Raw genomic sequence first — 27,848 nt, forward strand, 5'->3', positions numbered from 1 at the left:
TCATTTAAATGATTTGCCATTAAGCTGTCAACAGGGCTCAACTCTCGGGTATGGGCTTGATCTCAAAGTTGTTTCTTCTTTGTCAGCCTTGATGTAGGCTACACATTGTCTGTACCTGAAAATGTCACATTTTCAATTAAACCAATGTCCAAACACTTTTTACTTTTTACTTTTTATATTGTAATGTGAGCAGATATCATGTCAACTGTCATTAATATCTACATTTTTCTTCTTCTACAAAACCAAGATATACCAAGCCTTGGTGGAGGCCTGCGTTGTATCTTCTATTCTTACAATGAGCAGTTGTGTATTAGAAGCAGACATTTAATGCATTGAAATTACTCAGAAACACATCCACCAGTGAATAAAGCGTCTCTCGGGTACAATAAGACATAAAGCAAAAGAAAAAAAAACGCTTTCTGTGTTCTGTGATCTTAAGCCTTTGAGGTAACAAAGTGACACAATGCTTTTATTGGTCGGCTCTATTCTTTCATTTCACTCTCACGCCTGCATCAGCTCACAAATGCTCAAAACTACTTTAAATTGAGCACAAAAAGCAGTATAACCTGCACACAGATGCAATTGAAGCTTTAATTTGGTATCTGATCCAGACAGTTCAAAGCCTCTGTATTTGAAGCAAAACTGACAATAATTGCTTTAAAAAAAAAGAGCATTTCTGTTTCATCTGTAATTTCAAGGGTGATCCAAGAGATTCAAATACTTACACTTCCATAAAAGAGCAAAATATTTGAGTCTATAGTGCGAAAAGATGACTTAAACCAGATGTTCCGAGGATTATGACACAGACATATTTTTAGACAAAGAAACTTATGTCCGGTAATTCTCCATGGAAAATTACAGTCATGCTTGTATCCTGCCAAATCTTTAGGGCTGGAGGCTTGGAGGAGTGATATAGCTGGCCTTTCGAGTCTATTTCTTGTCAGGGTCATTTCAGTTTCGTGCGGTCAGCCCTTTCCATCAGCTGGTCCTAGAATAGTTTCTTTTTAATAAGAAGGGAATGTTCTTCTGTCTCACTTTTTCATGAAACGACAAGCCTATTTCAAGTGATATCGAGCATTTGCCTGAAAGAATCTGTACTTAGAGAAAATCGAAATAAAGCATGCTCTCAGAGTGGTGTCAGCAGTCTCACAGTAAGAGTTCATTGAACTCTGACTGTGACTGGGTTCTACTGTACCCTTAAATATATCTCTTCCACATAAGAATTGCTTTTCACTTATTACCGTGACCTCTGTGTATCTGTGTGGCTCTCTAGTCTGCGCAGGGAAAGAATGCAACACAATAGTGGTAAGACATGCAAGCTTTAATTAACTTAGAATGTGGGAGGTGTTCAAATATCCTCGATCCCTCAGGCTTGGGACAGACAGGAGTTCGGGTCAGGTTTGGGTCACTGTCATTAGCAGTGGGACAGTTTTGGGCAAAAGTAATCTAATCTAATCTAAATTCACAAGATTATATATTTGTGTCACTGTTTTTTCTTGTCACTAACTCCTGAGTACGCTGTGTCCACACAAACCGCTATTTACAAACAGTCTAGAAAGTCAGTCCTAACAAGCATCTCTCAATGTTTGACGCCATCTAGTGCACACTGTAAGTATTACCACAAAGATGGCAATTTCCGAAATCCTTATACTAGCCTACTTGTCCCTTTTCGTACATTTTTTTGGTCCCCGTGAGTAAAAAATATATATTATATATTTTCTTCTTCCTCTGCACTTTTTTCTTCTTCCTCTGCACTTTTTACCCCTAAATATATATTTAGGGGTAGAAAGTGCAGAGGAAGAAGAAAATACGATTTATCGATATGTTTACATCTCTCAACCAGTGTTTCACCTGCGGAAAGATATCAATAAAACAGCTTGAGAAATTGAATAATATCTCACGTATAGCATTACATTTACCTCAGGCATTTAGTGTCGACAGTAGGTTAGTTCGCTAGAGAAATAAACTAAGCATTTCGTATGCACTTTACAGCCCATGTATTATATTGAATAATGAATAGGCAAGGCTAGATATACTGTGTCTCAATGTCTTGAGAGATACTCAAGGCAATGTCTTGATTATTTAATGTATGGTCAAATACATTTGTCATGAAAACAGGTTATGACAACCACAAATGATTATGTTTCAAAAATGAACTGGAGTAGAAAATGAACTTTAATATTAGATTTAGAAGTTAATGCAAAACCTGCCTTATGTGAAAATGAAGTGCATTTACATTATGTCAGGGTTTCCCAAACTAGGGTTTAAGGAGGGAACTGCAGGGGGTTCATAAATTGAGGAAAAGCTAATAATTAACTAATCGTAAAATATTAAATGAAAAGTTCTACTAACAAAAATATGAAATATTTTATTTGTTTATGCTGTGTGGCCTCCCAATTTTCTAGTAAGTTTGTCACCTGACCAGTGGCTGTTTGCAATTCCACAAAACTGGAAGACTTTCTGAACATAAGCAACAGGCTTTTTTTTCTTATAAAGGAACATTTAAAAGATATAAAAGAATAATTAGCCCTGGATGATCAATGGATTCTGAATAATGCACTTCCATTTTTAAAGATTAAGTAATCATGTAATCAATAAAAAGCAATTGCAGTCTGATTATAAGTATTTTTAAAATGTAATAATCGAATTAAAACGACTTTCATATAATCAGTTACTACACCCAGTATACTGTCCATATGAATATGACTTATATGTCTGTTTGTATGGTATTTATTAGTCCGCTCAGACATTGCTGTTTGCTTACCGGCTTTAGGTTTTGGCTAGACAAAGGTCTGTTCAGATGCATACGGTCTACAAATAAAACACAAAGGAGCAGCTGCTTAACAGTCCAAGTCAGCCATGAGTTGGATCTCTGAGTGTGTGTGTGTGTATCCTGCTTGTTCATATGAGTGGCTTGTCTCGTCTGTTGACTAATTATCTCTGTGCGCTGGTGTTGAATGGAATTTGACTGCAGACGTCATGGATCTTCTCCCTCCTCTGGCTCTCCAAATGGACTCAGTAATGGGATGATATTCTTCTCATTCTTGTCTCTGCTCATCTGGAACATCAGGCTAATGACTCTGATTGGGTCGTGCCACAGAGAGTCACCAAACGGCCCCGGCAGAACACATTCACACACAAATATATCGTCCCTTAAGATTACTATTTGAAAGGTTTTAGGGGAGACTCAGGATGAAAGCAACACCTTTTGTTTGAGCATCAGTACATTGAAATGTACAATTTAAAACAGCTGTTTTCTATGTGAATATATATATATATATATATATATATATAAAGTGTAATTTATTCCTGTGATCAAAGCTGAATTTTCAGCATTACTCACGATTCTTCAAAAATCATTCTAATATGATGATTTGATGCTTATAGAAACTGATGTTGAAAACAGTTATTTACATTTTTATTTCAGGATTCTTTGATGAATAGAAAGTTCAAAAGAACAGCATTTATCTGAAATAGAAAGCCTATGTAACATTAAATACTACCGTTCAAAGGTTTGGGGTCAGTAAGAATTTTTTTTTTTTTTTTTGGGGGGGAAAGAAATAAAAGAAAAGATTCTATTTCAAATAAATGCTGTTCTTTTAAACTTTCGATTCATCAAGGAATCCTGAAATAAATGTACACAACTGTTTTCAACATTGATAATAATAATGAATGTTTTTTTTTTGGGGCATATTAGAATGATTTCTGAAGGATCATGTGACACTGAAGACTGGAGTAATGATGCTGAAAATTCAGCTTTGATCACAGGAATAAATTACATTTTGAAAATATATTAAAACAGAAAACAGTTATTTTAAATTGCAAATTTTTAATCAAATAAATGCAGCCTTGGTGAGCAAAAGAGACTTCTTTTTAAAATAAATCTTACCACTCCAAAACTTTTGACTGCTAGTGTATGTATGCAACACATTTCAAAATTACAAAAGTTTGAATTGTTTCAAATTATGGAGCAACAATTACTTTGACACCAGTTGCAAGCCATTGTAAAATCTCTCTAAAAAAGCTAATTGAGGAAAAGGTCCAGCATCATTTGTTTGCAGAGAGGCGCTAGGTATTTAAAAGTTTGATATTTTATCTAATGCAATGAAATTATGTCATCCCCCATCATTTTTATGTGTGACTTACTTTCAAAGCCACTGCATAACATCATTTTTTTCGAAAAAAAGTACCACTAGATGTCACCAGAGCACTGACATCGCCTAGACGAGAGCTCTTTATATTGTGATGAGGAGCGATTCATGGGTTTCTCATTATTTCCAAAGAAATTAACATTGCTTCTTTTAAAGAATTTTTTTATTAATCAACGTTATACTTTCGTTAAATATTCTGATATAAGTTTAACTGGAGACAAATGTTCAAAGTCAGCCTACATTTGCATTTTCTTGTTCATTCAAAGTCCATAGGTTGTTAAAAATAATAGGCTACTAAATAATAGTAGGTCTAATCAATGTTACACTTTCATCAAATAACCTGATATAAGGTTAGGCAAGTTTTACAAAGTTATACAGTTATTTGCCTATATTCATGTTAATTCCAGTCATAAACGCATAATAATAGGTCCATTAATAGTAGCCGTTAATTGTATGAAATACAAAAATGTGTTTAGCTTATAGGCTACACAATAATACGATAGCTAACAGTTTGATTTTCCATAAATTAATAACATGTTCTCGTCCTTACAGGAACTCAAAATAACTCTCATCATTTGCCATTTTGGACTTGTGTTTATGTATGGGCAACAGTGACAAATATTCACTGTTTTTAACTCACCTGTTATTTGACGACAGAGTGGTCAAAAGTAGGAGGTCTCCTCCATAAAATATATATTTTTTTTCTTATAAAATGTCTCAATTGCAGGCCAGGAAAATACACCTGAGGCTGAGGATGAGGACGTGAAGAGGGCAGCGCTCCTGAGATCGAGGGAGGAGTTACGACACGATCACCTAGTAACCACTAACGTAAACTGACCAGAAGGGTCGTAAATACGAAACCCTATCCGCGAAGTCGGATCTTTTGTGCAGTTGCCTGAACGCTCCCAGACTGAACTTGTCTCGAGATTGAGAAGACAACCTTTGCGAATTTTAAAGGAATAAAGAAAAGGGAATGGGAATGTGCACGCAACAAATGGACAACATGGGAAAGCATCGATGCACGCGGCTGGTGAAAAGAGACTGGAGTTCATAAATAGACAACGAACGCTTCCTCGAGCGAGTGGGATAAACCCGTGGTTTCACACATTTTTATTTGGTAGGTTGTGGAATTTGCATGTCATCATTGTGTGTGTCATATTCATTTTTCCAATGTTTTCTACCGTGAAATGTGTATGAACTTGTATGAACTTCTGTATCAAAACGGCTAAAGTAACTTGAGTTGATTGCTAAAGCGAATGGATGGAGAAACTTTTTTATTTTGCACTGATGATAATGGATCACACACTGCTCGATAATAAAAATAATTATTATTCTTTATTATTATTATCATGTCAATAACCATTCAGCTATTCTTATCGATCAACAGGGCTGAAAATGATATTATCAACATGATACATCTCGTTCTGTGATCGTGTACTTTCGAGTGCCTCACATACCCACGTTTGCCATTTACTTATTATCACACTAACAAAGTCAAAGTTCCCGAGTGCATTACTCAATGTCCTCGCAGTTTCGTCGCTCTTGTTTACCTGCTTTTCTACTAGGCTACTCTATATTATCCGCAGTTTAATATGCTTTAAAGTCTTCTTGTCCATGATTGACGTGGCGAGTTGACCATTGACTCCAGCGGTCAGAGTTTGAATGGTCAGCTGCTGACATGGTTTAAAAAAACAGACGTTTTCAGCTCTTTACTTGATGTTTTTATGACTTGCAATAACTCAACGTCATCTCTAAAGAAAGAGAACTTAAACCAGTTTATGTTGTTTGTTCAGGCGTCCAAGTAAAAACTGTAAAAAACATATTGTTGGTTTAACTTAAAAAAGTAAGTTACCTGGTTGCCTTGATTTTGAGTTCATTTGAAATAAAAAAAATTGAGTTACTACAATGAAGGACAATTTTTTTCTCAGTGATTTTTATTAATTTATTTTATACAGTGTGGTAATATTTACAAAGTTAACACTCAACTAGTGAAACGATGCTTTGAAACAACACTCAAGTGAAGTTTCTCTGAGCTGTCTGATTTCATTGTGTGTGTGTGTGTGTGTGTGTGTGTGTGTGTGTGTGTGTGTTGACAGAAATTGTATGGCAAATGAGTTTGTAATGACAGTCATCAGGGCTCCAGACTGCGACTTAGTCTACGTTCAGAATGCAGGCAAATGTCGCCCAAATCCAAATTTTTTTACTCGCTTAAGACTCTGTTCTGTTTTTCTTATGGAATCCGACCACGTGGAATCTGATCTTTTTCAATTCCGATTTGTGCCACTTCCATATATGTGGTAAGTATGGAGCCCTAGACATGAAGCTTTGTAAATGATGGTGGCAGAGCTTTCATTTTTGGGTGAACTACCCCTTTAAGGGTTGTTCATGTAGGTCACCCACTTGCTTTCACACACTACAGCCATCAATCATAAGAGTGTAAAGTGCAAGCTGACATCTACCCCCCCTCACATTTGTGCTTGGCTCCTGTTCGTTTGAGGTTTCTTACACGCACAGCATGGATAATTTATTGCTCTTTATCTGGTTGGGATAGTGACTGTTGTAGTTGCAGCATAGCGGCTCGGCCGCGTTGTGTGTGATCAAACATTATTGACTCGAGCAGTCAATAGCTGTGACAACTGTGGTTTTTCATTTTCAAAACCACCGAGAAGTGGAACTTAAAGCAGCACGCAGCACAATGAATTGCCCAGCACGCGTTGTTTAAACGTTTACAGAGAAGTAAGAGAGCCTCTTTTTAAAGGCATTCACGTATCATTTACATTTACTTACTCTATTCTTGAGTCTGTTGGGTTCGATTAAATTTTGAATTAGTCAGTGTTGACTTTTTTCAGCGCTGAAGCGCGTATGTGTGATACTAATGTGATACTTTTGACACATTTTAAAAACTTATTTTTCTTATGACTTTTGGAGTCCTGCAAATAGAAATTGATCAAAATATTGTGAGAGAGTAGAGAAAAGTTTGCATAGTGTGACAGGGCTCATTGGCATTCCCATCCCAAGCATCATTGTTTAAATTATTTGCGAGGGTGAATGTTGAGCACTTTTTACTAGAAACTGGGTTTATTTCGCAGTGCTGGAGCCCAGGTTTGTTGTGGAGCTTTGAAACTGGTGTTGATGAATCATCTTGAAAACCGTCACCATCTGCCAGACGTTTTCCAGGTCTGTTTACCTCTCTCTGCATGATGTGCCTTATCCCTTCAGAAGAAGTTCTGCGCTCTATATACTAAGTCTTAAAAGTTGTGAGCAGCGAGAGCTTTGTGTCTTTTTCTGTATGGGAAACATGTCCGGTGAGAAGGGTGTTTAGTTATCTGAGCTCTCTCTCTCTCTCTCCATGACGAGGTGTGGTTTTCATTGGACCTTTTTTCCCCGCTCGTAAAGTGCTGAGGGAGAGGCAGAAGATGACTACAGCTTTACTCACATGAGCCTCAAAGAAACCCACGAAGAACCATCAACTTGCATGTTCACACAGAACACGTTTTTCCCATTCCACTGCACTACTTTTCCATTGTTTTTCAATAGATAGATAGACGTGTTTGATCATTGTGCTCGTGTCTTTAGGTCTTGCAACCAAAGATAGCCTGCACTATTTGTTTTCAGCAAACACACTGTGAGACGATCACGTCAAATTTCGGACACGGTCACAGAAACTAACAGTGACACTAACACAGTGAGCCGACAAAACCTGACAAAGTGTCCGTTGCCATCTGTTGGGGTACGTCGGTCGTCTTTTTGCAGCGTCCCGAGCATCTCTCAGTTAAAAGACGTTCAACTTTTAAAAATCAGGTTTCTAGACCTTGCTCTCTGTTTTTGTTCCACTGACCTGCGTCTCGTGTTTTTGCTGTCAGTGGAACAAAAACTCATTCTGTGGGAATGAAAGACGAAGCCCTTACTGAAGGTCTCATGCTTACAAATTGGCTACAAACATCGTCAATTGATTGCTTTATTTATTTTTTGCCATTTTCAAATTCCTTTTGTTTTTCATTTGCTTCATGCCAGTGTCTGTGTCAGACATACATCTTTGGTTGTTGATTTGTCTCACTGTTTGTTAGTTTTTTTCCCTTTCTTTTTTGCATATTCATTATTACAGGCTTTGTTACAAAAATATTGTTGTGTCATTATGCGACAAGGCATTTCCTGAAGATTACCATAATTATTTTAATTAGGAGAGCTGATATAAGCATTGTGGTTTTAATACACGTTTCCAGTTATGTCTATTGAATAATCTGTGTTTATTACCTTTGGGTAAAGAATCTATGCAAGTTTTCCACATTTATTGTAAATGCAGTTGTTTATGGGCTTACATTGCTGTGCCATTATTTTTGGTTTTGGTTTAGTTTTTCCCCAACCGGTCTATTAATACATTATCAGCTTTCAGATCAACCCGACTTTATATGACACGTAAAAACAAAAACTGTGGTTGAGCGCTTTACATGCTGGTCTCTTCCTGTCTAAGTCTATGTTAAGTGGGTTAGACTTTGTGGCAATAGTCGAAAGCCTGGCTACATGAGACTACCAATGCAACAACTGTGCCAAACACATTAAAACACTTTTATTATGAAAGGTTTTGTGTGCAAAAGTGTACTTGTTTAGGTAGGAAGGTTCTCATTAAAAATGTCTCTACCCTACTTTATCCAATATTTAGTCAAATACTGTATTCAAAGTAAGCATGCTGCTGCCTTGTTTAAAACCGTTTTTTGAATTCAAGTAGGTGATGTAATCACTGAGTCATATATCTCGTTGGACTCTGACATATTTGACTAGCCCGGTCATGCCTGGATTTTCTGCTGCACGTGCAAATTGACTATGTACGGATCTCTTAATTTCCTTTCCATCTCTGTCTTCGTTTGCTGTTGTTGTTGCTATTTTTAGTAGGGCTGGGTGATATGGCCAAAACGATTATCACGATGACATTTTTCATAGCTGTCGATATCTATAATTATCACGATAAATGTCAAATCTTTATTTCTTTCAAGTTTAAAGGCAGATTTTTGCTTCTAAGTGGAAGTTGTAGAAACCAGGGCCCGTATTCATAAAGAATCAAAGAGTAGCTCCTAGTGACAAAATTCTAAGAAAATTCTCAGAAATGTGGGCGTTTACTCTTAAAATTAAAGAAAAAATCCCAGTAAAGTTAAAGTAATTCAGAAAGTATCTTAACCATTAAAATAGGTCTTAAGGTCAAAATTGTTAGGAGTACGGACGAGGACTTTTAAGAGGCTTAAGAGTTTCTTTAGCAGAGGAGAAAATGGCAGAAAGACGAAGAGGGAGAAGAAATGTGTTGCAGAGACAATAGATGACAGTGAGTTAATAAGACGCTAGATTGACACCCGGCCCGAATTTTCCTTTAAGGATGGCCTTGTGTTCATCCACTAACTGGGCTAACAGTAAACACTGTTCCTCTGTCCAGTCGGGCTTTCTCGTCCTTCTTGGTTTTGATTCCATGTTTGTTACATTCAAACCAACATTCAAACCACTTAAATAGACATGCCAGCAATCAGTGTAATTGGAAAGAGTGGAACAATTTTGATCATTCTAAGCCAATCGTATACCTTATAGGAAATTAACAGCATGGTAAATAAAAAAAAAAGGATTTATATACACATATATAATGTGTGTGTGTGTGTGTGTGTGTGTGTGTGTGTGTCAAATAGGAAAAAATACGCATGTAATTTCAAAGTGAAGGCTTAGAATAGACCCTATACTTCAAATAACTATACTTTTTTTTTTTTTTTTTTTTTCTTCTTGGACAACCAACCAATCACAGTCTTCAAAAGATTGTGTCATACATAGCAACAGGGTGCCTCCTCACTAAGATGAAAGGTTTTATCTTGAGTTGCTCTCAGATCGGTCCCGAATCGCTCTTAAGCTAAAGCCCCGTACACACCGGGACGAATCTCGGCGCGCGTTATTCGTCAGCGTTTTTAAACGCGTTTTTTGTGTTCACACCCAAGCGATTTTCGCTGACGATGAGCTGAGTGAACATGCCAATTCATTCCCTGACATTAGATGGCGCTTAATGTAAAACAGAAATAGTCCTATGTTGTAGTCGCTGTCGCGTTTGTCATATAGTTCTTTATGTTCCGACACCAACGAGACCAGCAGCTCTACATTCATCTTGCCTTGCATCTTCCTCGTCTTATTTCTTCCCGGCAGTGTAGGCGCTACTTGTGTAGGCGCTACTTGCTCGGCAAGACCGTTTTGTGTTTGAGCGCCCCCAAGTTGTGTTTTACTGTAACTTCAGAAGCTCCAGACATGTGAGCAAAAGCGTCAATCTCATTGGTCGGATAGTTTTTGACGCGGCGCGTCAAACCAAAAAAACGAACCCGAGGCGTTTTTTTTTTAAATGACGCTTTTACGCGTGGCGTTTTTCGTGTCGGTGTGCACACTCACATTGGCGCCCTTTGTTTAGTCACGAGGCGTTAAACGTCGGCGAATATCGCGCGCGAAATTCGTCCCGGTGTGAACAGGCCTTAAGACTCCTACGTAAAAGTTTTGAAGCTAAATTAAGAGTTTTCTGTGAGGATTCTTAGAATCTTTATGAATATTGGCCCAGACCATTAATTGTGGGTTTTAAGCTGTTGTTTATTGCAGAACATGACACACACTGAATGTTAGGAGTCAGACGTGTTCGGCCAACACAGATTTTTCACTTCGAATTGAAGTTTTGAACCCAACTAGTTTGGTGAAAATATATTTTTAATGTTAACTTAAGCTATGATTACTATAATGAATCTTTTTGCATGGAGATCATTATTTGGAAGTCATTTTTTGAGCCAATATGTAATTCTTTTTTGGTACTGTTTGCATTGGAGCCTCGTCCCACATTGTTCTGGAAAGAGTCTTCTCTTAGAGCAACAGTTTTTTTTTTTTTTGCTGGATATCAAATGTCATCTAGAGCCTCTTATAAATGGCTTTTAATTCTTTAATGTATTATAAATGTTTGTCTGAATAATTCTAATGGGCATTGAAAATGCTTTCAAAAAGTTCAAGGTTGGGGTCAAAACAAGCATAATGTTACAAAGGATGTCTATTTCAAATAAATACTTTTATTTTAAACTTTCTGTTCAACAAAAAATCATGAATCTTGAATCATGTAGCCTAACACTGAAGACTGGAGTAATGGCTGCTGAAAATTCAGCTTTGCCATCACAGGAATAAATCAGATTTGAACTGTTTTCTGTTTTAAATTGTAATAATACTTCACAATATTACTGTTTTTAGTGGATTTTGATTAAATAAATGTAGCCTTGATGAGCATAATAAACTTCTTTCAAAAACATAAAACAATCGTACGAGGAAAAAACAACTTTTGAACGGTAGTGTACCGTACATAACTGAATTTGAAGTCTTAAGAAGTCACAGTGAGCGTTGCCATTTACATTTTTAATAATTCCCACCATTCTGTTTCCCTCTCCACAAGGCTGGGCTTTGAATTTTAGATTGAAACATAAACTGACACAAGAAAATGCTAACTTGCAGTTCATCTGTTTTCCCCAATAAACTCTTTAGAACAATCTGTTCTCTTAAATGCATCTGAAAGAAGCATATAACTGCATCATTAACGCGTATGGCTGTATTAATCTGATTTAATTTCTCTGTTTCAGGTAGAGTGGATTACTGATGGTGCAGCTTAATGCCTGAACTCGACGTAAAACCAGAGAGCCCTCCTGTAAAACATGGTGAGAGGGGCTCTTGAAACCGATGGGCTTACCAGGCAACATTGCTGCCAGCATGGACCACTCTAACTAACGTGAACGTGATGGGGATGATAATTATATTACACATAGCAATGATGGAACACCCACATTGACGAAGACTAACCGCATCCATCTTCAGTGCGCTGCAGCCAATCAGCATGCTGCGGTCGCTCAAATTTGGCCGCGTCTACCGATGTGGCAAGTTCCTCTTCATCGTAGCGCTTTTTGTGATCCTGCTGATGAACACTCACAACCTGTTCGCCTCGTTTCAGAGGAACGAGCTTACCGACCGCCGATTCGTCGGCCTCAACAAGTGTCCGGCCTGCTTCGGCACTAGCTGGTGCCGCAAGTTCATGAACGGCCAGGTGACCTTCGAGATGTGGGGTCGCCTCCGTTTCTTAGACTTTTTCAATGTAAAGAACGTCTATTTTGCTCAATACGGAGAACCCAGGGAAGGAACGCGCAGGGTCGTGCTCAAGCGCCTGGGCTCCAACCAAGAGCTGGCAGAGATCGATCAGAAGATCTGCAAACGGGCCACTGGTCGACCGCGCTGTGATCTCATTCAGGGTATGTACAAAACGGAGTTTGCCCGACTTAACGGGGACGTAAGACTGCTGACCCCAGAGGTGGTGGAGGGCTGGTCGGATCTGGTGCACTGCCCCTCGCAGAGGCTTCTGGACCGGGTGGTCAGGAGGTACGCGGAGACCAAAGACTCTGGAAGCTTCCTGCTGAAGAACCTAAAGGACACGGAGCGAATGCAGCTGCTGATGACGCTGGCGTTCAACCCCGAGCCTCTCGTGCTGCAGGTATACACACTCACCAGCCGATAAAACATCTGCTTTAAAAGGAATTCTCAAGTTGCTGAGTCTTTCTTTTGATGCAGAAGCACCGTGTCTGATGCCTGCTTGAAAGTTCAAGGGATTAACGCTGCATCTTTGCATATTTTACAGTTCTGCACAAGGCTGTGTAAATAATAGATACTTTGTGTCTGTCGGTGGTCACTAAGAGATTTCTCTGCTTTGGGCAACAGCATGCTTGTCCTGAAGAATTCTTACAGACATAAATCATGGCTATTTGTCATTCCATAAGTAAATTTGGCGTTTAAAGATACCAAGGTTTTGGATATTTCTCAAAGATTGTCCAAAACACGTTTTGGTATGACGCGAGTTGTGCAATATTGACAAAATATTCTCAATATTTTCTGTAATTTTGTCGATAATGATAATTAGATATCATTTTGCTGAGTGTGTGCTTGATTGGTTTAGGAAAGCTCCCAAAGCTTTTAATATTTTTCATAATCTGTGTGCTGGTCACTTTAACCTTTCCATTGAGGGGTGATTTTTTTTTTTTTTTTTTTTTTTCTTAAATTGATTTCCTTGGGATTTTTACCTTTTATAATGGCCTTTTTTATTTATTTATAACCTTATTAGTTGTATACCTCTTCTGATGTCAAATTCTCATATTTATTTAATACATTTTAGAATAGTAAGACACTGTTCAAATGAAATTAGAATCAACAAAAACAGACATCATTGCGTCTAAAATGTAACTCAAATTGTTAACTTAGTTTTTTTAATATTGATAATCGCAATCATGCTGATATTTGGGGAAAAAACAGCACTCTTGCTTGGGTGATATTGCCCAACTATATCATTGTATATACATAGAAGACAAAACTCATAGGGGAGGGATTGGGTGCTAATGATATATCGTACATGATACATATCCCTATTTCCACTGTATTTTTTTTCTAATGTTTTCATTCACACCAATGAGAGACCTTGACAGCTCGCTTTTTTTTTTGCACCCCTCGGTCTGGTATTGATTTTTACACCCAGCTAATCTATTCCAATTTCTTTTGCGATTGACCCAGCTTGTCGAAGGCCTGGACAAACAAAAGGACATCTCTGTGAGAGCAGCCAATATCCGTTCTCACCTCCCATCATTCACTCCATCTGCCACACCTCAGGCATTCTAGGTGATAAAGGCAATCTGATCTCTCTCCGGAGAGCGGGCCGCTCGATTTGATTAGCAACATACAGTTTAGCCCCCCTTTTGCCCTGCAACCTCTGCAGCGGTTTGGTCAACATAATGAAATGTCATTAGTTTGCTGTGGATGCCGCTAATGAATTGGCTCCTAATCCATAGATGCGATTAAGTGTGATATTCACGCTTGCTGTTCGTTCCTCTGCTAAAAAAAACATGATGTTCAAGCTAACAGATGCTTGTCTCCTCAGAATGCTCTAAATCATTCATCAAACTTCCTGAAGCTAAGAAAAGCCAGTTTTGTCTAGTTTGCCAGAAGTTGTAGCAACCTTTTGCTGTTTCAGAAAGGCAGGCAAAATCTACTTTCCAATCGGAAACCTGGGGCAGCTGCCTTGCTGTCAGTCAGTCAGTGTTAGGGATGGGACGGTATGAAAATTTCATATCACGATTATAGTGACCAAAGTTATCACGGTTTTGTTAAAATGAGATGGAAATGTTCAAAAAGAACTGATGCTCACCCTGAAAACATTTGAAAATCAACAAACAAAAAATACAATTAGCAGCCATATGCACTTTTTTAAGCATAAACATTATATTAACATTAACATGGAGCCCTAAGAGTGAGAGGTATAAGTTTTCCTAGTGCAGGTTTTAATGAACCCGTCATTAAACCCTATCATTAATAATGATAATAACACTTATGCATGTGTGTATGACTGAATATTATTATTATTAATAAATAATAAATCACTTTCTCTCTCTCTCTCACACACACACACACGCACGCACACACACTTTAAATGAACAAAATATGTTGGTTGGGTCAGGGTGACTAAACTACTGGAATACTTATAATGACTGTTGTAAATAGCAACGCACTACACAGCGCACATCCATGTCTCGGATCACCGTGGACGCAATCTCTGGTTTCATTCAAATGTGAATGTCTTGCGTCTCAGTTTTGATTGTATTGAAAATTAAATCAGAGTACTTTAGTATTAATACTACTACAATATTGTTGTAGTGATCACATTTACTTTACGATTGATTTGGACACTGTAACTTGTATAATGGATTTATAAACCGGTAAGATTTAAAAACATTAAGTTAATCACAATTCAATATTTCATGTCCCTGAAATTATTTCTGTGGTAAAAAATAAAAAATAAAACTAATAAGTTTACTATGAATGCTCAAATCCACTTGCTGTAAAACTTTTCTCTTCGCGGAAGCTTTGCAATAATTACAAGTGAGATAATGAAATAATTGATCTCCAATAAATTTTGTGTCTAATTATTTGCCCAAGTTAGTTGTGGTATTAAGGTAAAAAAACAACATTGCATCTAGGGCTGTCGCGATAACGGCAATATTGCGGTACCGCGCTACTGACAGGCCAACCGCAGAGGAATGCAAGTAACCGCAGCAACCGCCAAACCGCGTTTTCTTTTTTCATAAGGCCACCCTTCGTAGTTCGTACCATGTGTATTGAATGTTAAATAAGTTAATAATGATAACAAGACTGTTTATCATGGTGATTTGTACAGAGGCTTCGTGGATTTGGACTTAAGCCTAAACAGACAGTGAATGAGATCGCCTGAGCGCGTGCGATTACCTGCGTCTGTCTTTGAAGTCAAGTCATGTATATTCGTGAAAAGGTTGCCGTTTCCAAGGAAAGCGAAATATTTGTCGTATCATCCTTTTAACGTGTAAGGGTAGGCTATTTACCATGAATGGCGTCAGCGCTGGTCAGCACAGCGCGAGGAAGCCGTGGGGGGAAAGCAGCGAGTCACGCATTGGTCTCTATTAAGTGAAGCATTGCTTCAGCTTTGCCCAAAAGTGAAGCATTGCTGCTGAGCCTTGAAAAGTGGAGCTCAAATTAAAAAAAAAAAAAATTAAGGCCTTGTTTCATTACATCTATCATTTAAGGAATCAGCTTTTTTGAACGTTTTCGTTGAATGAACGGTTTAATGACTCACTCAGTCTATGACTCAAACAGTCCGTTGGCATAACAATGTAACTGCGCGCTGACTGAGTGACAGTCTTTCAATGCGCAGAGATGCTGTTTATTTTCGTTTACATTGGTTACATTGTTTTTGTGTATGCTGACCACGTCATAACACGTATTTATAGCAACAAATAAATATAAATAAATAAATGGCGCTAATACCGCATATCGCGCTATTGAGCCACTCAAATTTACCGCAAGGGAAATTCCTTCACCGCGACAGCCCTAATGGTGTGTTCACACCGAACGCGAAAATAATTATTTGCGCGAGTAGATTACATAGAAAGTCAATGCAAAGACGCGAATAGACGCATCATTCGCGCCGGGCGTTGCGAATGAAGCGAATTGGGCGACGCGTTTGCCGCGAATGTCTTCCGCGCAAGTTGAAAAATTTGAACTCGAGCGAATGTTCAAGCGTCTAACTAGACGCGATAGACGCGTATTTGACGCTCTATTCGCGTTCGGTGTGAACACACCATAATTGCATCTGCGCGCCTGCTCGCGCCTGCGTCAGACTGATTCTGATTCTGGCTGACCAGGATTTACCGCGAGTTTTCAAAATCACGATAATCAAACACGGTTTTTATGATAATTAAATTTTAAACGATAATACTAACCGCCAGGAGATTTTATCGTGGTTTATCGTGAAACCGGTAATCGTCCCATCCCTAGTCAGTGTGTACGAAGGTGCTTCCAAAGCACCATAAAATGCTGAAAAACATTGAAGAAAAACATGATCATTTATAAAATCATGCAATATGCGAGACAATATTCCTTAAAGTATGTGAAATCAATAGAAATTAGTAGGTGGGCAAGTGGTGTAACCGTTGTTGCGTCTGAACACCGTCAACACCGAATATCGCAGCAAGCCGAGCCCAGTCTATTCTTTACTGTCTACATCACCAGAAATGATTTTTCAAATGTTAAAATCATTCAGTTATTGTTAAAGGATTAGTTCACTTTTTAAAAAAACTTTTGCTGAGAATTTACTCGCCCCCATGTCATCCAAGATGTCCATGTCTTTCTTTCTTCAGTCGAAAAGAAATTAAGGTTTTTGATGAAAACATTCCAGGATTTTTCTCCATATAATGCACTTTGCTGGGTACCAAACGGTTCAAGGTCCAAAAGACAGTTTCAGTGCAAACTGCAAACTGTTCAAATGGCTTTAAACGACACCAGACGATGAATAAGGGTCTTATCAAGCGAAACGATCGCTCATTTAAAAAAGAAATAACAAAGTTTAAGTTTTATAAGCTCAAATGCTGGCCTTTGCAGTTTGCACTGAAACTGTCTTTTGGACCTTGAACCGTTTGGTGCCCAGCAAAGTGCATTATATGGAGAAAATTCCTGGAATGTTTTCATCAAAAAGCTTAATTTCTTTTCGACTGAAGAAAGAAAGACATGGACATCTTGGATGACATGGGGGCGAATAAATTATCAGCAAAAGTTTTTTTTAAAGTGAACTAGTCCTTTAACTCTTGCACTATGCATATCGCAATCAGTGTTACTGTTACTGTAATTTAATTACTTTCCCCCATTAAAAAAAGATTACTCTTAATTGTTTTGTAATTTAATTGAAGTTACTTCTGATGTAATGGAATTAAATACGTCAACATTTAATGTTAAAATGTATATTTTTAATTGTAGCCTTCTCCCTTTAATAAGTTTGGTCAGTGCAAGAATAATTGATGCAATTTTATATGATTTTTTTGGAAGAATTAAAAGGGCAGTTTCATGCCTATCCTTGTATTGTTCAACTGGTCGAGGTTGATGGGATTTAGAAAGCAACTAATGCAATACTTTTTAGAGAGAGTAATTAGTACAGTAATCCAACTCCAACATCCTCTGTTGAAGATGCAATTAATTACTTTTTAGAGTAACTTACCCAACATTAAGTGCAAAACATTTCGATAATGCAGAGAGACTGTGCAGGTGCAGCCCTAACATTGAATACAGTTCTTATTTTCCAGTTATAATTTTTTTTTTTTATTATTACATTTTATATCCTCATTTTAGTCACTCTAGATGCCATTTTGTATTTCCACCAATGGTTGATCCACACACACACACACACACACACACACACACACACACACACACACACACACACACACACACACACACACACACACACACAGGATTGTGGGATATTATACAGTAAGCAACAAAGTACAGCCTTCAGAACCTTTTTTTATACACTTACATTGCATTCGGACATGCTTTATTGTCTTCCAACCTTCATATTCTGCTTTTAAAGACAGTCTTTTTTGGTTTTATACCACATTGGAGACAGAGCACACACTATATGGTCTCTTATACTGGATTTCTGTACGTTGGAAAGCCAAATTTAGATTCTGTCATACGACTGTTTTCCGTTAGCCCTGCAGGATGGATCTGGAGTCACTCAAGTTCAGATTTTTGTGGTCTGTTTATTTTTAGGTTTGAGTATAAAAAGCAAGAAAAAAAGAACGGAGTAATTTGTTGTGTTTGGAGTTGGCGAGCGGGAAAAAGAGCCTATGGAGCTCGGAGACGAGCAAGACAGTGAGAGGATTACAAAATCGGCGTGTGACAAGAATTCAGATGCCCCTTCCTGTAGATGTTTTTTAAAAAGCTTTGTCCACTGGGCATTTTTACTTCTATTTATAGCAGTAAAGGTCAGAAACACAATTTGTTCCCCTCAGCCTGGTATTGTGTCAGATTGTTGTGAAATATGTGTCCTCTGGAAAAAAAAAAAGCTGCTTGCGCTTGACTTTGTGCTTGCATTACTCGCGCCTCCTTCCTCCATTGAGAACGTAGCCCATCTGCTCGGTCAGGCTGAGAATAGCACAAGCAGAGCCCTGAGGGTCACGTCCATCACGGCATTAATCTTGCACACAGCCCAGTGTGCTCTGTGTGCGCCTCCTCTCCCTTCACCTGACAATGAGGTTATTATGAGGTTGCCATGCCTGGAGCACCTTCCTAAACAGTCCCAGAGCTGACAGGAGTCAACCGCTGTTTGTGTGTAAGGCTTTCACAAACAAGACTGAGCACAGCAAGGTTGTTTAGGACATGGCTATTATTTAGTGCATGTAAACCGGTGAACTCTCCTCCCTTTGAAGAAATTTGTCCAGATAGTGCCAGCAAGTACTTTTAAAAAGTGTTTTTGAAGTGATTCTTGGAGTGAGAATCTTGAAAGTTTTTGATTTAGTTTATCCCGTTAGGTTTTTAAAGTATAATACCTGCATGGTCATAAAAGTCTTAATTACTGTTTTATATCTTAAAGAGTACAAACAAAATGTCTGATTTATTGTTTGCAGATGATGTCTTACATTTGGGGGAAGAGAGACAGAAAATGATTAAGGTACATTTATAATGCAGAATTAAAGGAACTCTTGATGTATGAAGCGTAAAATATTTAGTAGTATAACTACTGTTCAAAAGTTTGGGGTTGATAATGTAAAAAAAAAAAAAAAAAAAGTTTTTGAAAGAATTCTCTCTTATGCTCACCAAATTTTCTGACCAAAACACTTTGAGGAGCACCGCATTAACATTAATTAATCGTACATATTACATATGTCTTAATAACTAATCTCAGAAAAGGTCTCTTTTTTTTTTCTTTTTTTTTCTGACAGCTCCCTTCCTTCTGCATCCTGTCTTCCTCTGTAGCTGCTCAGCTTTTGTATTTTTGGCAGATCAGCTGACAGGCATGTTATGTTGCATCACAATTTTATCAGTGTGAATTTGCTTTTTGTCATCCTGATAAATATTTGTTTTACATTTAGTGTAAATTGTGTTAGTCACTCTGTGGTAAAATCAAGTTTTTAATGTTGTTTATATACCTATGTGGCTGTTTAATATGGTTTAAGACAGACAAACTATGTGCAATGAACCAAAAACATTCTGAAAAACTTGGTTTGAAATCGCTGATGTTTCTGACATCACAAACTATCTTGTAACCACGTCAACGAGTGAATCTCTGAGCTGGTGTGAGTGAGTGGAGGCGGGGCTAATTTGCATTTTCATAGAACCGCTAATACTAAATAAGGCAAGGGTGTAGAGTTACGATCAAGCTATTTTAAGGCATGAAGATACATTTTTTTTCAAGGAAAAAAACGTTTAAATATGTCATTTTGGTGATCAAAGATGAGTTATGAGGGATACAATTATTGACTAGAGGGGGACTTTAATAATATATTTTCAATATAAGTCTATGGGACGAGACATTTTGGAGGGTTTAAAAGCAGAAATGTGCTGCAAAAAATATAATGTGTTACTTCAGTTAGACATACTACATAGTATGTTCAGGACTAGACAGATTACCAATGTAGTTCCTGTGGATGACTTTTTCTCGCTCTCTTTCTGTATCATGGGAAAGTTACTGAGTTTTGCACATACAAAGTTAGTGATTTTATTGCACTATTCTTAGGTTAATATGTGTAATATTTAGGTTTTGTTGGGTAAATGTTTGAAACATTTTTGTACTTTATCTTGTTACAATGTCTTGCCCAATTGATGTTCATTGTAAGTGCTTAACTGTAAACACAAATATAGTAGAGGTTAGGAATGGGATCGGAAAACGTTGCAGGCAGGCTTTAAACTAGCATTACCCGCATGAGCATCAGTGTGCTGTGCTCCCTCCAACATAACCATATTTTCAAAATAGCACTGCTGTATTCTTTCACAGTTTGTCACATGGAGCATAGCCATCTGTGCAGAGTTGATATTCCCTCCTTACACGTCAGCACCAGTTTTACCGACTCTATAATTGTAGAGTGTGAGCAAACTGTAGACTTGAGCTTCGCCAGCCAAACAGAAGTTGCCGTTCTTTATTAGTTGTCAAGCACGTGTTTGTTTTTTAAGGACATTTTGGCCCCACTTTATAAGAGTCTTTACCTACTCACTATATGCTGCCATTTAAATTCATAATTTGATGCAGTGCACTTATTTTGTACACATGATGGTTTTGAATTAAAGAAAAATCTGCATGTAATTACAGCTAACCCTTCCCTTATCCCTTAACCCACACTTAAACCTGCCCATACCACAAAACTTCTCTCCAACCTTACCCATATCCCAAGTCCATAGCAGCAAAAGTGTTTTACAATATAACATGAACATAATAAGTACACTACCTAACAATTATTTTATTTATTTATGTCAGACTGATAAGACCCATAGGGTCATCGAATTATCAACAGTCTGTTATTAATAATTTATAAAACTTAAATATATATATACCCATCATCAGCAGGTTACATTAGAAGGGTGTCTCTTCTTAGATATAGATGACTAACACCTGGCGCGTCTGTCATTATGTGGTGTTGATGGTGGTGCTTTTATTAAAACAAACCTTTCACCTGCCTACAACCACCTATTCAGTGTGTCACGCAGCCATTTGGCCATTGTTGGAGTTTATGAAAGAGTCGAGTACAAACAGACGCACATTGCTTTTCTTGATGGGCTAGAATTTCCACTGAGTCAGAAAAACAAATAACGAACTCCTCTGAAACGGCTCTCTCTGCACGCTCTTGTTTGAGTTGCTTGTGTTTGTCACCCATCCCATGCTTTGCTGATCTGACAACACTCTGTGATGTAATTAGTCTGATTCTATTACTCTTGAAAGCACGTGTGGCGGAGACTCCTGAGGCTTCAGGTTACAATAGTTGACAGACAGTAACCTCAGATTTAATTTGCCCTTGAATGTGTATGCAGCCTTTCATATCGTCGTTCATTTTCCTTAAACCGTTTACAGTTGTTTGTAGATTCACATGCAGCTTTAGAGTGTTTGAGAATCGAGGATCTCTTTGACCTTTCTTGGTAAAGCATCTCTTAGAAATGGTTTAATATAGTTTTGAAGGTTAGGTACATCGTCATCTTACAGAGTCCTTGATGAAATTCACTGCTCTGTGGGTTAGGAAATAGTGTTAAGTGTTTAGTCAGAGTCTCAATTATAGCAAGAACAGCACTTCAAGTTGAGAAAAAAAAAGAAGCTTGTTTCCGGACCATGTTAAACGGCCAACTGCAGCTCAACAGGTTTGTGGTGCGGAGGGCTGTTTTATTTCACTAAAATTCTTGGAGCTGTTTTGTTTTTATGTCATAACCTGGTTTCACTTAAATGTATATGGATTTGGTTGTCCTTCATGTTTGGTAATGAGGAAAATCCTTGGAAATTTGATAGCTGAGTGTAGCAGAGCAGGAGACATTGTAATGACAGTGATGTTTGACAAAATCAATGCAGAATGTAAGCAGAGAATGTTTAATACAAGTATAATAGGACTTGACATGCAACTACACATTTTTTTTTTTTTTTTCAAAATAGTCATGGGCTGTGCTTGTTCCTCTGACAAACAAGCTTGAAGTTTTCTAGAGGAGAAAAGGGACCTGTAAATCAACTAGATTTATTTACTCTTTAACTTTTTTTAAACATGGACTGAATACTGGAATTGTAAAATATCATATTTGTGGTTTGCAAAATGCTATAAATTATTATAGAATTTAAACAACACTGGGTATATAATACATGTTTTTTTTTGCCACACTAACATACATCCAGATATCATTCCTATTTATTTTTTGTTTGTACAGCTAGCAAGTGTTTGCATAGTCTCGTCATTTCAATGAAGGGAACTTTTTTTTTTTATATACTGTTACATATGCGTTTTCTTTCTCAACTGTTTACGTTCACTTAAGATATAAATGACTGTGTTTACGAGCATATTTGCCGAGATGGGCATTTTGACTCATAAGTTTGTGTATTTGACCGTTCAAGCCCAACAGACCTTATTTACAGCAGCGCCATCTTTGATTTTTAATGGGAATGAAAGCGAGGCTTTGTGGGATAGACATACATCTCTTTTGTGGGTTGTGTTGTTATTTAAGGTGATTTTGGATTGTTCTGTTGACTAAACACTGCAAATGTGGAAGAAATTTCAATATAAAAAAACTCAGACAACATGAGCTGTGGAAAACAAGAGCTTTATACAGATTTTTATACGTGTGTGTGTGTGTATATATATATAACCAAATGGTCTCTATTTATCCGTGTTTTATTTATTTATTTATTTATTTATTTTGTCAGTGTCGGGATAAAGAAAAGGAAAGTAGTGAGAATTTTTTGGTGGTCATCTATTATTTATAAAGTTCAACTGTACAGAGTGTAGGGGAAACACCACTTGGATTCTGCACAGTGAAGTTTAAAAAAAAATTTTTTATAGCCTATACTTTAGTGAAGTATACTTTTTTTCCCCAGAACAATTCAACCTCACTCTCACACAGGACATGGCCTTTTACAGACACTTGTCAGAAGACCTTCATAATGACGTGTTCCCAGATATAGTCTAAAATGTAGTGACGCCATGTTCCCTTCAATGTGAAGTTGACCATTTAGTCTTTAATTACCAAATAAACAATAACTAAATTGTGTTTGGGACAGGGTGTGTATTTTTGTTAGTTGGTACCATTATGAGCATTAGAGCTGGAAACATATGAATCTTCTTGTGGGTTTTGTCTTTGCGTAATTCACTTGTAACCCTTAAAAGATTCAAGGACAGGATGAGTGTAATAGTTTGGACACATCACTGAAATGCCTCCTGCAGTTATCAGATTTATGACATTAGGAGTGTACGCCAGTAAAATACGTGACTGGTTCGCTTTGCCAAAATGTCCATCACAAAACATAGCCTATACCGTGAATAGCAGGAAGCGTCCCCTCTCCAGCCCAGACCACAGAAGGCCAGATGTTGGAGGCTCCGACTGGTTACCGAATGCTATGTTTTGTCCTCTAAATTATTTGAATCTCTGGGATTAAAGTTTAATGGTCACTTATCCATTTTTAATGACTCGACTTGAAATGGGGCTATCGAATATCCACAGCACTTAAGAAAAGTTTGGTTCAACTACTTTGCTCCAAGCTAATGATTTTGCAGTTCATCAGTGTCTTAATGTAGAGCTTTTGCTCTAAATTTGAGAGGACATGCTGTTTTTTTCTTTTCTGTGTGTGTGAATGGAGAACATCTCTCTCACCTTGACTCTTTCCGTCCTCATGTTTCATCTCTGCAGAGTTTTCCTTCCGACGAGGGCTGGCCATTTGCCAAATACCTGGGGGCCTGCGGCCGGATGGTGGCGGTGAATTACGTGGGCGAGGAGCTCTGGAGCTTCTACAATGCACCCTGGGAGAAAAGAGTAGATCTGGCCAAGCAGCTGATGGACATCGCCGAGCAGCTGACCAACAACGACTTTGACTTTGCCCTTTACCTCCTAGACGTCAGCTTCGACAACTTTGCAGTCGGGCCCCGTGACGGGAAAGTCATCGTCGTCGATGCAGAAAACGTCATAGTGGCAGACAAAAGATTGATAAAGCAGAGTAAGTAACGACTTCATTCCAGTGTCTCCGTGCTCTTGGTTTGCTTCACGACATGAATAAATTGCACAGGAAACTGTTATCCAGGTTAGACGGTGTGTTTTTTAATTTATTTATTTTGTCTACTTTCATATGTTCTGACCCACTTTCAGTTTTCCCTCAGATGGGCTGGAGCACCAGTTTTTTTGGCCGTCCACGTCAAAATAAATGTTTCTCTGACCTTTCAGGCAGAATTATCACAGTCTAGTAGATACAGATGTGGGCACATTGCACAAACTCTTCAATTCGGCACTCAAGTCACGTTTAATTATGTACCACTTTACACAATAGATTGAAAGCAAGCAGCTTTACAGTATCAAACATGAGAAAAAAAAACAGTGACAGTGTCGCTTTCGATTAGAATTACAACAAAATTTTCAAGTATAAAGCGGCTTTCCAGTGTGTACATTTTTACTCGCATCTAACCTCGACGGACTAAACAGAAGAAATGAATCGAAGACTATTTCAATGTCAAAGAAGGCGGAGCCTCAGAGCCACACCTACCCGTTACGTAATCGCCACGGACCAATGGTAGTTTGATGGTGTTTACCAGCCAGAGAAAATGTTTCCCGAAAGCTCGCTTTTGGCAAGCTCTTTGTACTCCCAATGCAAACTCCAAAACGAACTTTGTTTTTGCGTTATTTTCTTCAATTGCGCTTGAAGTATATTGCAGCCTTTAGTCACCGCTGTTAACTCCCGATTTTTGTACAGTGCACACGTTTGCTGTCTGAACTCTGCATTCTTGTGAATTCACTTATAAACAACGTGGTGCAGATCCAATGCAAGTAAGAGATTCATTGTGCAGCATAGAGAGATTGAGTGATTGTAACAGGAGTTTCTGCCGGAGTGTATAAATTGCTATAGACGGAAGTCATGGAAATTGTTTTGTTCCCTTTCTGCGTATAAATTATTCCAAGTTTGAACAACCATTTTGTTTTTCATGCTACTAAAATAACCAGTGTAAAGGCTCGTACACACCAGGACGAATATCGGCGCGCATTATTCGTAAGCGTTTTTCAACGCGTTTTTTGTGTTCACACCCAAGCGATTTTCGCTGACGATGAGCCGAGTGAACATGCAAATTCATTCCCTGACATTAGATGGCGCCCATTTGCTCTGCAATACCACTCCATAACATTCTCTTTTATCAAGATTTTTGTAGTCGCTGTCGCGTTTGTCATATAGTTCTTTATGTTCCGACACCAACGAGACCAGCAGCTCTACATTGATCTTGCCTTGCATCTTCCTCGTCTTATTTCTTCCCGTCAGTGTAGACGCTACTTGGCGTATATCTTCTTCGCCGTTACCTATGTGTGCTGGGCAAGACCGTTTTGTGTTTGAGCGCCCCCAAGTTGTGTTTTACTGTTACTTCAGAAGCTCCAGACACGTGAGCAAAAGCGCCAATCTCATTGGTCGGATAGTTTTTGACGTGGCGCGTCAAACTAAAAAAACTAACCCGAGGCGTTTTTAAAAAAATGCCGCTTTTACGTGTGGCTTTTTTCGTGTCGGTGTGCACACTCACATTGGCGCCCTTTGTTTAGTCACGAGGCGTTAAACGTCGGCGAATATCGCACGCGAAATTCGTCCCGGTGTGAACAGGCCTTAAGTCTTGATTTTATAATGCGTGAAAAAAACAACAACAATCTAATCATAAATGTTTTTTAGCTTGTTGTGTCTATGTAGCCGTAATCTGGCATACCGTTTCCTCAATACCGATACTGTTTAATTTGTTAATTTGTATATTCTATTCAGGCTGTTTACATTATGCAATTGTTGTGTAAAAGCATATATGCCCCCTTTGAGCTGCATTAAACATAAATGCCATGTCTGATGCCACTTCTGTTCCACATTTGCAGTATAAAGATGGCTTTTGTTGAAGTTGATAAAATTACATTTTGACATAAAACACAGTTACATTTAGGGCCAGATTTACTAAACTGGGCAAATTAGCGTAAGAGCGCAATCCCATAAAAGCGCTGATGGAAGTGGAAAGTTCTGTGGGTGATTTACTGACAATGCCCACATTAAAGAACACGGACGCAGCCGGATCATTTCCATAATGACCAACGCAATCTACTAAGAACAGCGCAAATTAGCATCTGGTTTAAACCAGTTGTTAAAGGCACACTGTGGAATTTTTGGCCACTAGGGTGCGCTCGACCTGTAATTTTCACGTCTAGTGCCCCTAGAGGCCACAAGCGCCGCAGTATTGTCGCAAAAGTCAACAAACAGTCAACCGGTCAACCTCCCGTGTCTTTATGTGTGTACAGACGGCATTTGATTTGTATGTTGGAGAAAGTTAATCGATTCACTACTGACCAAAATAATAATATAAATATAAGATTAATAATATAAATCCTATAAAGAAAACAAATTGAATAAAAGTAGCATACGCAGAAAACAATGTCTGATCAGGTAAGTCGCATTGACAAGGGTTTCCCAATCCTGCTCCTGCCGATCGTCTGTCCTGCACAGTTCATCTCCAACCCTAATCAAACACACCTGAAGCAAACAATTAACGTCTTCAGGATCTCTTTGCAATGGGTTGGAGATGAAATCGAGTAGTCGGGAAATCGTGTAACAAAACTGATATAACTCAACTACATATTTCCGTTATTTGTAGTCTTCAGTTTGTTTTTCCTTTTACACAAATACAAACATATATGAGCTGAAAGGAAAAAAAAAACATTTACATTTGTATACGGCAGTATGTTGTGACTTATATCAGTTTTGTTACACGAATTCGCAGTAAATATTACATTATATACACTTTTATGCCGATGTTTATTTTAAACTCTCCCTTTTTCTTTTTTTGGTCTCCTCTGACAAAATCTTAGCTTTCTTTGCTTTCTTCCGAGTAGCTGTTGATTCAGTCATGACGACAACATCCAGACGCCGGCAATCAAACGCGAGTTGAGCTCTCACGTTAGAATATGAGGAAGTTGGGGTGGTGGGGGAAGTGACGTATGCCGTAAAGCGGTCGAATTTTGTAGTTCTTTTTGTGCTCGGGTTCCTACCCGAAACCCGAAGTTACATAGTGCTGGTAAAAGCGATACAGACACCTTCAGGCTTCGGCAGACGTGTCATTCAACCTATTGTAAGTCGATGTACCATCTCAATGGGTTTTGGTAATATATTATAAAGGTTGAAAAGTTCCACAGTGTGCCTTTAAATAATGGTGCAAATACCAGTAAATTGACTAGCGCAAACCTTAGTAAATCGCATTGCGTAATTAATTGAAATACTCTCAGGGCTCCAGACTAACTTTTCCACTGGTTGCACTGGTGCTACCAACTTTCTCAGTTGGTCGCACCAGCATATGATTTGGTCGCACCTTTTTTTTTTTTTTGCTACATGCCATGGGATTAATCAATGCATGCTGATGAATAGTGGTTTTAATGGACCAAGGCTAGCAAAGGCTTTCTTGGTTGCAGCAGAAATACCTGTAATATATTAATTATCATTGCCAAATTTCAGGATTTTCATGGATTTTGGACAGTAATTTTAATCTGTAATTTTAAGCATTTTACATTTGAATTATATACAATCTATCTATTTACATTTGAATCATATTCTATCTATCTATCCATCTATCCATCTATCCATCTTCTTTATAT

At 38.1% G+C, this 27,848-nt stretch overlaps 1 protein-coding gene across 2 annotated transcripts in view; it reads left to right on the forward strand.

The window, feature by feature from the left end:
- The first annotated feature begins 4,994 nt into the window (after positions 1–4,994).
- dipk2aa (divergent protein kinase domain 2Aa) overlaps positions 4,995–27,848 on the forward strand; it is a 31,175-nt gene continuing 8,321 nt past the window's right edge. The window contains exons 1-3 of one of the 2 annotated variants that reach the window (XM_056264144.1): positions 4,995–5,268; positions 11,771–12,669; positions 23,892–24,195. In XM_056264144.1, coding sequence (XP_056120119.1) covers positions 12,022–12,669; positions 23,892–24,195 — 952 coding nt within the window. In that variant the 5' untranslated portion in view covers positions 4,995–5,268; positions 11,771–12,021. Of the gene's footprint in view, positions 5,269–7,249; positions 7,329–11,770; positions 12,670–23,891; positions 24,196–27,848 lie in introns of those variants that run through there. The other variant, XM_056264151.1, reaches the window with a different exon arrangement.

This window comes from Rhinichthys klamathensis, unplaced genomic scaffold (assembly GCF_029890125.1).
Source record: "Rhinichthys klamathensis goyatoka isolate OS25496 unplaced genomic scaffold, OSU_Roscu_1.1 h1tg000011l_1, whole genome shotgun sequence".
In the NCBI taxonomy this organism is placed as follows: Eukaryota; Metazoa; Chordata; class Actinopteri; order Cypriniformes; family Leuciscidae; genus Rhinichthys; species Rhinichthys klamathensis.